The sequence below is a fragment of the Calidris pugnax genome, unplaced genomic scaffold (genome assembly GCF_001431845.1).
Source record: "Calidris pugnax isolate Ruff unplaced genomic scaffold, ASM143184v1 scaffold535, whole genome shotgun sequence".
NCBI lineage: Eukaryota > Metazoa > Chordata > Aves > Charadriiformes > Scolopacidae > Calidris > Calidris pugnax.
In genome coordinates this window covers 94366-107896 of record NW_015091323.1, presented here as the reverse complement: position 1 = coordinate 107896, position 13531 = coordinate 94366, and the positions used below count along the sequence as shown (strand labels likewise).

The window sequence follows — 13531 nt, the reverse complement described above, 5'->3', positions numbered from 1 at the left end:
CCCGGCCTCTCCCTGTCGGTGGCTCGTGGGCATCCCCTTCCCCCCCCCCCTCAAAATGCAGCGGTTTTTTGAGCCTCTGCGCAAAAGATGAGGCAAATTCAGAGATTACCCCCCCCCCAAAAAAAAACCAAAACCCTGGGTGTTGCCTATCGTTGCCGCTCGCAATTTCAAACCCGTTCGCTTTTAGAGTTTCTGAAACGGTTGTCACCAGCTGGTCCATCTGACTTCCTGATGGAGCGGCGATCAAAATATCATCCATATATTGAATGATGGTCGCAGTCGGGCTACTGTGTCGAACCAGTGCCAATGCCCGACCCACCGTAATTTGGCAGATGGTAGGTGAGTTGATCATTCCTTGGGGCAACACTTTCCACTGGAAGCCTAAGTTGGGACGTTGGCTATTTGGAAACATGACAGAAAAGGCTCCCTATCCCCCTCATGCAGGGGTATCGAAAAGAAACAGTCTTTAATATCGAGGACAGCACAAGGTTGTCCTTCTGGTATCGTAGAGTTCATGGGCAGCAGCGTTTGGACAGGACCCGTTGGTTGGATTCTTTTGTTTACTTCACGCAGGTCAAGGAGGAGGCGAAATCCCTCCCCTGTTCGCTTGGGTATTACAAAAACTGGGGTGTTCCATGGGCTGGTCGAAGGCTCTACATGACCTCGTTGTAGCTTGTGGTCGACTAGCTCAAGAAGAGCATCCATTCGAGGCTTCGACAGGGGCCACTGCTCGACCCACACTGGGTCGGACGATTTCCATATCAGTCTAATTGGTGGAAGTGGGTGTGCAGCAGTGGCCCTCAAGGTAAATTTGTCACCCTGGCTTTTAACAGGGCTAGAGCATCCCTTCCCAAGAGGGGTGGAACTCCTGACATGACATATGGAAAAGGTTGATGGGTTTCTCCGGTCCCTCTTCGGTGTAAAGTGTGATTGTTACCAATTGAGCGCTCTTTCGAGCTCGGGTTAATCCCCCAACTCCACCCACCATGGGGGCGTCTTCCAATTTCCACCATGGGGGCCAGTGCGTCTTAGGAAGAACCGTAACATCTGCCCCGGTATCAATCAAAAAGGGAATCTTAATGGCGATGTCATTGGGGGTATTATAGAGAGAGCAGATCCCCCCCACCACTGGCGGGTTGTCACACCTTACTGCCAGGGCCACCCGGGGGTCTCGCCCCCAAAGGGTGGGCCTTGCTGTCCCTGAGATAGGGGCTGATTCGGCTGGACCCTCGGTTGGACCATAAAATCGGTCCCTTCTCGAGGGGGCAATGGGTTCGAAAGCACCTCGCCCCACCTGGGGTTGGTATGGCTGGGCCACCTCATGTCCCACGCGGGAGAAGGCCGTGCACGGCCCGGGTGCCCTCTCCCCATCCTGTTTCCCTGAAATTTAGTTCTGCAGTCCTTGGTGAAATGTCCCTTTTTTCCACAAGCCCAACACGGTCCCCTAGGTCGATTCTGGCATGGGGGGAGCGCTGCTGGGGGGGGTCCCCCAACCGAGGGCAGTTTGCCACAACCAACGTGGCCTGCCTGACCATATTGAAAACATGTCATCACACCAGCTATTGCGGTGCGAACAGTCATCTGAATTGGGGCTAGATGCTCTTCATTCACATGCTTGACCATGTCTGCGAGACTTGACCCCACTGGCAGCGATCGTAAGATTTCTTTGGTTTTCGAATTGCACTGCTGACGTAAGCAGTCTGCAACCACCGGGCCTTTTGCTTCCGCACGCAGGGTCGAGGAGTCGACCAGCTGCCTGGAGGCGATCCACAAATTGTGTAAAAATCTCACTCACACTTTGCTTTATTGTGGACCATGGCGATGGCTTGGCGATAACTCTAGAAGCTGCACGAATGGCTTCTCTGGCCGCGGGAGGGGTTGTCATAACTTCATGGGCCTGCAGGCCCTGGGCTTGCGCGTGGGGGGTGATCACTGTTGGGTCTGTACCCATCAGCCGCTGCAGGCTGGAGTTGTTGTGGATGGTCTGCCCCGGTTACTCGGGCTAGTTGCTTCACACAGTTTTCCTCCCATTTTTGTTTAAAAACATAACCCATCAGCCGCTGCAGGCTGGAGTTGTTGTGGATGGTCTGCCCCGGTTACTCGGGCTAGTTGCTTCGCACAGTTTTCCTCCCATTCTTGTTTAAAAACAATAATCCCTGCCCTGTCAAAGATCAACCTACAAGTTTGTTTTATATCGAACGGGAGCATGTCGTCTCCCCCGAAAACTCCATCTATGAGGGCGGAAACCATGGTAGAATTGATCCCTTTCTCTGCGACTGCTTTAACAATCGCTTGTTCATCCTTAGGATTTATTGGGGAGTGGACCCTTTGTCCCCCATCCGTCACCCGGACCGGGATCGCTAGTGTGGCCGATGGGGCCCAATCGGCGCATGCAATCTTTATTTTTCTCCAATCCATGAGAGGAGTTTTTTCCCTTCACAGCTCCTCTCTATTGCAGATGGGGATATTTTGGCTTTTGACTCTGTCTATCCCCATTTGCTCCTCCTCTGAGCTGGAATCTCACGTGGCGGAGGTTTCACCCATAGAATCATAGAATTTCCCAGGCTGGAAGGCACCTCCAAAGGTCATCCAGTCCGACCTCCCCACACTCAGCAGGGACACCCCCAACTAGACCAGGTTGCCCAGGGCCTCATCAGGCCTCACCTTGAATATCTCCAGGGATGGGGCCTCAACCACCTCCCTGGGCAACCTGTTCCAGTGCTCCACCACCCTCACAGTGAAGAACCCCCTCCTAATCTCCAATCTAAATCTGCTCCCCTCCAGCTTAAAGCCATTGCCCCTCATCCTGTCACTACAGGCCTTTGTAAACAGGCTCTCCCCAGCCTTCCTGTAGGCCCCTTCAGGTACTGGAAGGCTGCTATTAGGTCTCCCCGGAGCCTCCTCTTCTCCAGGCTGAACAACCCCAGCTCCCTCAGCCCGTCCTCGTAGCAGAGGTGCTCCATCCCCCTCATCATCCTTGTGGCCCTCCTCTGGACCCGCTCCATCAGGTCCATGTCCTTCTTATATTGAGGGCTCCCGACCTGTACACAGCGCTCCAGGTGAGATCTCACCAGAGCAGAGTAAAGTGGAAGAACCACCTCTCTCACCCAGGCGGCCTCAGACTCTGATTTCCCTGTGGCACCCCTGGCCTCCTCGGCCAACTCGCCCCAGAAGGATTTTGCTTGATTTTGTCCCTCTGTGAGCGGGTCGGGGTTCGGGGACCCCGGGGACGTATCGCCCTCCCATGGGTCTTTAGGCTCGGCAAAATCGCCATCGTCTGGGGGGCGCGGAGTCTGTGTGGCTGCCCCAGCTCCCAACTTCGGGGTGACCAACAGACAGTCCCTTGCTGCCCTCCAGGTCTCCTGCTCTTGTCTGGCCTTCTTTAAAGCCTGTACGACCTTCCCCCACGACTTAAGATCCTTCCCACAACCCGAGGACATCGTCTCCTCAGCCAACACTTTAGTGCATTTGTCCCACACTTCTGAGTAGAGAATATCCACCGGCTGGTCAATGACCCCTATTCGTAAAAGGCTCGCAACGGCAAGAGTAAAATCTTTGGGCTTACAATCAATGCCCCACTGCTCATGTAATTGGGATACGACCTTCACAAGGGCTTCCATCCTCCTTGTTGGTCCTGGTCTGGGAGCGTCCTCCCCTGACCTCCCCCGCCGGGCTGGTCCAGCCGCTCCGGCCGCCGTTCACCCCAATCCAGGCGACGATCCCGGGTTTCGGCACCGCTTGTTGCCTATCGTAGGTGTGGGGACCTGGTTCAGGAACGGCCACGGTGACCAACCCCAGGCCGCTCGGTCCATCGGCTCGCAGACACCAATGTGGTGGACGACAAATGGCATCTATTGGTGGGTGACACAGCCTTATCATAGAATCATAGAATCATAGAATCATTGAGGTTGGAAGAGACCCTTGGGATCATCGAGTCCAACCATCTCCCCTACTCTACAAAGTCCTCCCCTACACCATATCCCTCAGTACCGCATCTAAACGGCCCTTAAACACATCCAGGGACGGTGACTCAACCACCTCCCTGTTCTCTCCTCACATGCATTTCTTGAAACAAATTTCTCAGCCAGCCTAATCTGAAATACAAAGTCTTGAAAGGTTATGACCATCAAGGATTTTAAACCACTTATTCTGTTTTCTTTGCCTGTCTCTTCTTAATACCATCACGCTGCTGTTCAGAAGAAGACCAGTCACAGACTGAAGAGCCATTGGAAGATGTGGCACCTTCACCCTTCACTTTGGATGGCATCTTCTGCAAGCCAAAGAACATATGGCCTAATGCAGCCTCAATGGGGGCAAATGGAGAAGTTGTGGATCTTGTCAACATCATCGTTACCTTAGAGACCACAAGAAAGATGGTGTATAAAAACACAAGGTTGTGTCTTGCTATTGGCAAGTATTGGCTGTGCTGCAGGGTGAAAAGAACTGCTCCTATCAAAGTTACCTTCACAGGGTAGGACATCTTCAGTAGCTCATTGGTTTCAGGTTTCCACACTCCTCTCACCAGCTGCTCAAAGTTGGAAATTAGGCCACCACCAGCTCCTCTGGCCCAGCCCACAGCTACCATGCTATCTAGCTTGTGTTTACAACGTCCCCTCTGTCTGTGTACATCATGAACTGAACGCTGGTGGCCATCAGGAGAGGGTCTGTATCTTCCCGTACAGAGTGTTTACAACGTCCCCTCCGTCTGTGTACATCATGAACTGAGCGCTGTTTGCCCTCAGGAGAGGGGTCCTCTGGAGCTGGGGGGAGATGCCAGCAGGAACTGGGTGTTTGGCACCTACTAACGGTGCTGATGCCCCGTATCGCACCACATCCTCCCCCCAGTGCTGCCAGCATCCCTCCCACCAGCAGTTTGGGCTGATTTCCCCCCAAAATCAGCACCCCTGCACCCCCTTATTGCTGTTTCCAGCCTCCAGGACCCCTCTCCCCCCCCCTCCCCAAGGAGGACCCCAAAAGCGTATTTAAGCCAAGACACAGAGTGTGAGGTTTAACTGGTTTATTATGGGATGGCTCCAGCGGTCCTGGGGGGGCTTCACCAGGAGGGACACAGCTTGGGGACGTCCCTGTTTTGGGGCCACCCTGGCAGTGGGGCCGGTGGCTGCTTTGGAGCTTCTTGGGGGCCCCCCCATATCCCCCTCCCTCCTCAGGACCAGGGGGACATTCCCCAAAGGGTGTCGGGGTGGGGGTGGCAGTGGGTACTTGGGTGCTGGGGTCCTAGGCATGGGGGGGGTTGGAGTCACCCAGTCCCAGGGATGGCAGTGACCCCCCCCTCCCCCTGGAACCCCTGGGTGATCTTGGGTCTCCTCCAGTCCCCTCCAGTCTCTCCCAGTCCTCCCAGCTCCATTCCCTGGTGGCATTTTCACCTCCTGCAGTGTCTCTTCTTGGAGGACGGGGTTGGGAGAGGAATTGTCCCCATCCCTGTTCCGTCCCTGTCCCCAAACAGGTCCCAGAATTTGTTGGGGGATGGACAGGAGGTCATGGGCATCCTCTGGCCGCTGACCACAGGGACACCCTGGTATCACCAACGTCCAAACCGATTTTGGGGGCCCGACGTCCAGAGGCGTCACCTGGAGACCTGACTCTGGTGTCCCCGTCACTCGGGGTGGGGACACTGGACGCTGCGGGACACCGGGGTGGCAGTGGCCTTCTGCAGGCGGTTGACGGCCCGCAGGAGCCCCATCTTGTGCCGGATGGAGTGGTCCAGGTTGACGGTGACACCGAGGAAGGCGCGGGCATCGCGGGCGGTGAAGGGGAAGTCAGAGGCCAGGAAGGTCTGGAAGAGCTCGGGGTCCCCGTCCAGGCTGAGGACGTTGTGCAGGGGCTGCCGCAGGGAGCTCAGCTCCCCCACGGTCTCCTGGAAGATGCTCCACAGGGTTCGGGCGCCGAAATCCGGTGACGGCCGGCTCTGCCAAGCATCCTCCAGGCACTGCAGCGCCCAGCTCAGCCGGCACGGCCACTGGTCGGCCAGCACCACCCAGGCGGCGGCGGCGCGGGGTGAGGGGGTGCCGGGGGTGCCGGCGCGGTGCAGGAGGAGCCGTAGGGTGACGGGGATGGTGTTGACGATGCGGCGGACGTGGGCGCCGCTGGTGGGGAGGTAACGGGCGAGAGGGTCGGCGCTGTCGTGGAGGCAGTGGAAAGCTTCGTGGATGCAGCGCACGGCTTCGGCGTCCGCCTCTCGCCGGCTGGGAACCGCCGGGGCGCCCCGGCACTTGGCTCGGCGCCGCTCCACGTTGCCGGTGATGATGCGGTACATGAGGTCCTCCCGCGTCTGGATGGCGGCTTCCAGGAATCGCAGGCGGGAGCGGGCGCCCATCTCGGGGATGGAGAAGGGCAACGTCACCGTCCGGTTGAGGTAGAGGTAACCGTTGTCGGCCAGACCCTTCATGCAGCCGGTCTGCTCCAGGCAGGGGACGATGACGCTGGGGTCCACAGCCAGGATGAAGATGAAGGGCGTGTTGGCTTCGGAGAGCAAGGTGTTCATGGCGTTGAGGACGCCGGCCACCTTCTCCGGGTAGCAGATGTCCAGGCTGGTGATCTCCAGCACTACACGGAGCCGGCGGCGCTCAAAGATCTCCATGAAGGACAAGTAGTCGACCAGCACCTCCACCTCGTTGCGCACCTTGCTCATGAAGCCCAGCTGGCTGGTGAACTTCTCGCTGTTGGTCAACCGCTCGATTTTTTGCTTCTCACTGATCAGCAGGTTCTTCAGGATGGAGAAAGCTCCCAGTGCCAGACCGGAACCAGAGAGCGAGGTGACGGCGCTGCCCACCACCTTCAAGGCATGATGATCCTTGATGCCGGGCACCAAGAGGGCCACCAACAGGATGCTGAGGCCGGCGCTCAGGACGAAGAGCATCCCCCAAAGCTTGAGGCAGGTGCCCGTCTTGAGGACCCATTCCTTCTGGCTGAAGCCGGAGGCGAAGCGGGGCCGGGTGCCCATGACGTGGTAGACGCTGAGGGGCAGGGCCCCAAAATGGTGGCGGATGCTGTCGCAGAGGGTGGTGACCAAACCGGCCCAGAGCTTGTCACAGCCAGCGTACTGCCAGGCGCTGAAGCGGATGAAGATGAACTCAATGTTCTTCCTCCTCAGGTGGGCCTCGGTGATGATGGGCTTGTAGAAGGCCAGGTACCAGAGCACCAGCAGCAGCCCCCAGCCCTCAGGGCTACGTGGCTTCTGATGGCTCCGGCGCAGCTCGGCCTCCTCCCGCTGCGCCATCTCCTGCCGCATGAAGCCTTGGGAGAAAAGCTGGGGTGAGGGAACAGGGGGGTGAAAGGCACCCTGAGCCATATGGGGGGGGATGGGAGGGTGCTGTGGTGCAACGGAGATCCCAAACTGGGGGAGGGATGGGATGGGGTTGAGGATGGGGATGGGATGGAGAAGGGATGAGGATAGGGATGGGATGGGGTTAAGGATAGGGATGGGATGGGGTTGAGGATAGGGATGGGATGGGGAAGGGATGAGGATAGGGATGGGATGGGATGGGATGGGATGGGGATGGGATGGGGGATGGGGATGGGATGGGATGGGATGGGGATGGGGATGGGGATGGGGATGGGGATGGGGATGGGGCTGGGGATGGGGATGGGATGGGGAAGGGATGAGGATAGGGATGGGATGGGATGTGGTTGAGGTTGGGATGGGGATGAGGATAGGGATGGGATGGGGTGGAAGCTGATGGGACCCCAAATGTAGGGGAGACAAGGGCTGGGTGTTTATGCAAGAGGGACTTCAAACTCAGGGTAGAAACAGGGATGGGATGGGTGCTGGTGCCATGGGGCACCCCAAATCTGTAGAAGAAAATGGGGTGGTGGGACGAGCAACAGGGACACCAAATCTGGGGGCGAAGTGGGGGGGAGCAGGACAGACACTGCTGCAGCAGGGATGCCAAGTTTGGGTACAAACAGGCAGGATGCTGGTCCCATTGGGGACCCCCTGAACCCCAGCCGGGCTGGCTGGGAGGGTTATTTGTGGTGGCCCCATGGCCCCACACCCACCAGTGACCTTGTCCAGCAGGGAGTCGAGGCGGTGGCCGCAGGGGGCGTAGAAGCCAACGGTGACAGGGGTGGCCGTGTGGCACAGCGTCTTGGAGAGGCAGCGGCAGTAGATGTCATCCTCCGTCAGCGGCTCTGGGGACCAGGAAGGGACAGTCAGGAGGACCCTGAGCCACCCCCCAACATCTGCAGGCACCAGGGAGCCCACCCCACCGTGAGGACGTGAGCACTGGTGCCATGGGGACCCCAAATCTGGGATGGGATGGGGATGGCATGGGATGGGATTGGACAGGATGGGGATGGGATGGGACGGGACAGGACGGGACGGGACGGGATGGGATGGGATGGGATGGGATGGGACAGGACGGGGATGTGGGGCTGTGACAGGATGGGGATGGGAGGGGATGGGATGGGATGGGACAGGATGGAGATGGGATGGGGATGGGATGGGACAGGGATGGGGATGTGACAGGATGGGGATGGGAGGGGATAGAAGCGGGACAGGATGGGAGGGGAGGGGACAGGGATAGGATGGGACAGGTTGGGATGCATGGGGATGGGACAGGATGGGGATGGGATGGGATTGGATGGGGATGGGATGGGACGGGATGGGGATGGAGATGGGGATAGGGATAGGGATAAGGATAGGGATAGGGATGGGGATGGGGATGGGGATGGGGATGGAGACGGGACGGGATGGGATGGGAGGGGAGGGGATGGGATGGGATAGGGATGTGACAGGATGGGGATGGGATGGGACTGGGATGGGATGGGATGGGACGGGATGGCCAGGCAGGACAGGTGAGCCTGCCCCCTCCAGCTGCCACTGTGCCTGCTGTTGCCCCCCCATCCCCGTACCTTGGTTGTCCCCGGACTCCATCTCCACGAAGGCGCCATCGCGGCAGGCGCAGGTGTCCTCCCGGCCCAGGCAGGCCACCCGCTCCTCACAGCACCCCGAGGCCTCCACCGGGGACCCCCCACATGCTGATGAGCAGTCACCCTGCCCGAGAGAGGGACACATGGCACCCACTGCACACCCCGAAGACACCTCAGGGACGGGGGACAGGGGACCAAAGGGACAGTGAAATATGGGCACACTTGGTCATGGGGACATGGAGACACCATGGGGTCATGGTAACGTGGGGATATGGAGACAGGGGGACATGGGGACACCGTGGGGAAATGGGAACAGCAGGGGGATGTGGGGGACACAGGGACATAGAGACAGGGGGACGCAGGGACATGAGGACACCACAAGGACATGGGGACACTATGGGGACACAGGGACACGAGGACACCACGAGGACATGGGGACACTATGGGGACACAGGGACATGAGGACACCACGAGGACATGGGGACACTACTGGGGACACAGGGACATGAGGACAGGGGGACGCAGAGACATGAGGACACCACGAGGACATGGGGACACTGGGACATGAGGACACCACGAGGACAGGGGGAAGCAGATACATGAGGACACCACGAGAACATGGGGACACAGGGACATAGAGCTGTGGTGCAACGGAGATCCCAAACTGGGGGAGGGATGGGATGGGGTTGAGGATGGGGATGGGATGGAGAAGGGATGAGGATAGGGATGGGATGGGGTTAAGGATAGGGATGGGATGGGGTTGAGGATAGGGATGGGATGGGGAAGGGATGAGGATAGGGATGGGATGGGATGGGATGGGATGGGGATGGGATGGGATGTGGTTGAGGTTGGGATGGGGATGAGGATAGGAATGGGATGGGATGGGGTTGAGGATAGGGATGGGATGGGGAAGGGATGAGGATAGGGATGGGATGGGATGTGGTTGAGGTTGGGATGGGGATGAGGATAGGAATGGGATGGGATGGGGTTGAGGATAGGGATGGGATGGGGAAGGGATGAGGATAGGGATGGGATGGGATGTGGTTGAGGTTGGGATGGGGATGAGGATAGGGATGGGATGGGATGGGGTTGAGGATAGGGATGGGATGGGGAAGGGATGAGGATAGGGATGGGATGGGATGTGGTTGAGGTTGGGATGGGGATGAGGATAGGGATGGGATGGGATGGGGTTGAGGATAGGGATGGGATGGGGAAGGGATGAGGATAGGGATGGGATGGGATGTGGTTGAGGTTGGGATGGGGATGAGGATAGGGATGGGATGGGATGGGGTTGAGGATAGGGATGGGATGGGGAAGGGATGAGGATAGGGATGGGATGGGATGTGGTTGAGGTTGGGATGGGGATGAGGATAGGGATGGGATGGGATGGGGTTGAGGATAGGGATGGGATGGGGAAGGGATGAGGATAGGGATGGGATGGGATGTGGTTGAGGTTGGGATGGGGATGAGGATAGGGATGGGATGGGATGGGGTTGAGGATAGGGATGGGATGGGGAAGGGATGAGGATAGGGATGGGATGGGATGTGGTTGAGGTTGGGATGGGGATGAGGATAGGGATGGGATGGGATGGGGTTGAGGATAGGGATGGGATGGGGAAGGGATGAGGATAGGGATGGGATGGGATGTGGTTGAGGTTGGGATGGGGATGAGGATAGGGATGGGATGGGATGGGGTTGAGGATAGGGATGGGATGGGGAAGGGATGAGGATAGGGATGGGATGGGATGTGGTTGAGGTTGGGATGGGGATGAGGATAGGGATGGGATGGGATGGGGTTGAGGATAGGGATGGGATGGGGAAGGGATGAGGATAGGGATGGGATGGGATGTGGTTGAGGTTGGGATGGGGATGAGGATAGGGATGGGATGGGATGGGGTTGAGGATAGGGATGGGATGGGGAAGGGATGAGGATAGGGATGGGATGGGATGTGGTTGAGGTTGGGATGGGGATGAGGATAGGGATGGGATGGGATGGGGTTGAGGATAGGGATGGGATGGGGAAGGGATGAGGATAGGGATGGGATGGGATGTGGTTGAGGTTGGGATGGGGATGAGGATAGGGATGGGATGGGATGGGGTTGAGGATAGGGATGGGATGGGGAAGGGATGAGGATAGGGATGGGATGGGATGTGGTTGAGGTTGGGATGGGGATGAGGATAGGGATGGGATGGGATGGGGTTGAGGATAGGGATGGGATGGGGAAGGGATGAGGATAGGGATGGGATGGGATGTGGTTGAGGTTGGGATGGGGATGAGGATAGGGATGGGATGGGATGGGGTTGAGGATAGGGATGGGATGGGGAAGGGATGAGGATAGGGATGGGATGGGATGTGGTTGAGGTTGGGATGGGGATGAGGATAGGGATGGGATGGGATGGGGTTGAGGATAGGGATGGGATGGGGAAGGGATGAGGATAGGGATGGGATGGGATGTGGTTGAGGTTGGGATGGGGATGAGGATAGGGATGACGGGACGGGATGGGATGGGAGGGGAGGGGATGGGATGGGATAGGGATGTGACAGGATGGGGATGGGATGGGACTGGGATGGGATGGGATGGGACGGGATGGCCAGGCAGGACAGGTGAGCCTGCCCCCTCCAGCTGCCACTGTGCCTGCTGTTGCCCCCCCATCCCCGTACCTTGGTTGTCCCCGGACTCCATCTCCACGAAGGCGCCATCGCGGCAGGCGCAGGTGTCCTCCCGGCCCAGGCAGGCCACCCGCTCCTCACAGCACCCCGAGGCCTCCACCGGGGACCCCCCACATGCTGATGAGCAGTCACCCTGCCCGAGAGAGGGACACATGGCACCCACTGCACACCCCGAAGACACCTCAGGGACGGGGGACAGGGGACCAAAGGGACAGTGAAATATGGGCACACTTGGTCATGGGGACATGGAGACACCATGGGGTCATGGTAACGTGGGGATATGGAGACAGGGGGACATGGGGACACCGTGGGGAAATGGGAACAGCAGGGGGATGTGGGGGACACAGGGACATAGAGACAGGGGGACGCAGGGACATGAGGACACCACAAGGACATGGGGACACTATGGGGACACAGGGACACGAGGACACCACGAGGACATGGGGACACTATGGGGACACAGGGACATGAGGACACCACGAGGACATGGGGACACTACTGGGGACACAGGGACATGAGGACAGGGGGACGCAGAGACATGAGGACACCACGAGGACATGGGGACACTGGGACATGAGGACACCACGAGGACAGGGGGAAGCAGATACATGAGGACACCACGAGAACATGGGGACACAGGGACATAGAGGCAGAGGGACACCATGAGGGCAGAGGGACACCATGGGGACAGAGCCACCTCGTGTTTTGGGGGGGCTTTTGGGAGGGTCCGCACCCAAATCCCGCTCTTCAACTGTGTGACCCCGTCCTTGTCCCTCAGGGACCCGCGTCCCTTCCCCCAGTGCCCCTGTGGGAACAACGGGACCTGGGTGACGGGGTCTGGGAGGGATGTGGGGCCAGACTGGAGCGGGGGGATGGGGACTAACCAGGACAAACTGGGCACCGGGGGCCAGGCTGCTACTGGGGACACTGGGGAGCATGAGACAGCCTGTACTGGGAGTGCGGGGGGGCCATGGGACAGGCTGGACTGGGAGCACTGGGACATCCTGAACTGGGGGCTCTGGAAGAGCCTGTAGGAAGGGCACAGGGTCACCCATTACAGGGGACACTGGTCACCATGGAACAGCTTATACTGGGCATACTGGTGACCATAACCAAAACTATACTGGAGATACCAGTGACCATGGGACAGCCTGTACTGGGGATACTGGTCACCATAGCCCAACCTATACTGGGGATACTGGTGACCATGGGGCAGCCAATAGAAGGGACACTGGTCACCATAGCCCTCCCTGACTGGGGACACTGGTGACCATGGGACAGCCTATACTGGGGACACTGGTCACCATAGCCCAGCCTATACTGGGGATACTTGGAACCATAGGACAGCCTATACTGGGGATACTGGTGACCCTAGCCTAGCCTATATTGGGGATACTGGTGACCATGGGGCATCCAATAGAAGGGACACTGGTCACCATAGCCCACCCTGACTGGGGACACTGGTGACCATGGGACAGCCTATACTGGGGACACTGGTCACCATAGTCCAGCCTATACTGGGGACACTGGTGACCCTAGCCCAACCTATACTGGCGACACTGGTGGCTGGGGCCACACACCCTCAACCCACCCCCCAGCACCCCTCAAAAACTGCCCCAGGGCCACCCCCGGGGGCCTCATCTTGCCCCGTCCCCGTCCCCATCCTACCCCAGGCAGCGCCTCCGGCTCCATCCCCGTCTGCCTCCGGCCACATCGGTCCCCGGCGTCGCTCCGCTCGGGATTTATACTGGGTCAGGATCCGGCCCCGCCACAGCTGGGCTGGGGAGGAAATAATTAGGTGTGGACCAGGCAGAAATTCCGGCTGCGCCGGCAGGAGCTTCACCTGAGTCAGGGCCCAGCAACGCCCGGCTGGATCCAGCCCCACGGAGGGACCGGGGCGTGGGGTGGGATGGGGGGACGGGGCTGGGGACGGATCCTGCAGGGGGGGTGGAGGGGGCTGAAGGGGACGTC

At 58.9% G+C, this 13531-nt stretch overlaps 1 protein-coding gene across 1 annotated transcript; it reads right to left on the bottom strand.

Moving 5' to 3' along the window:
* Nucleotides 1-5058: 5058 nt before the first annotated feature.
* On the bottom strand, nucleotides 5059-8956 carry NKPD1 (NTPase, KAP family P-loop domain containing 1). The gene is made up of 3 exons (XM_014960949.1): nucleotides 8872-8956; nucleotides 8017-8148; nucleotides 5059-7254 (listed from the first exon to the last, which is right to left on the bottom strand). Exons 1-3 carry the CDS (start codon nucleotides 8891-8893, stop codon nucleotides 5615-5617), a joined length of 1794 nt encoding a protein of 597 aa, XP_014816435.1. The 5' UTR covers nucleotides 8894-8956; the 3' UTR covers nucleotides 5059-5614.
* Between the last annotated feature and the right edge of the window lie 4575 nt (nucleotides 8957-13531).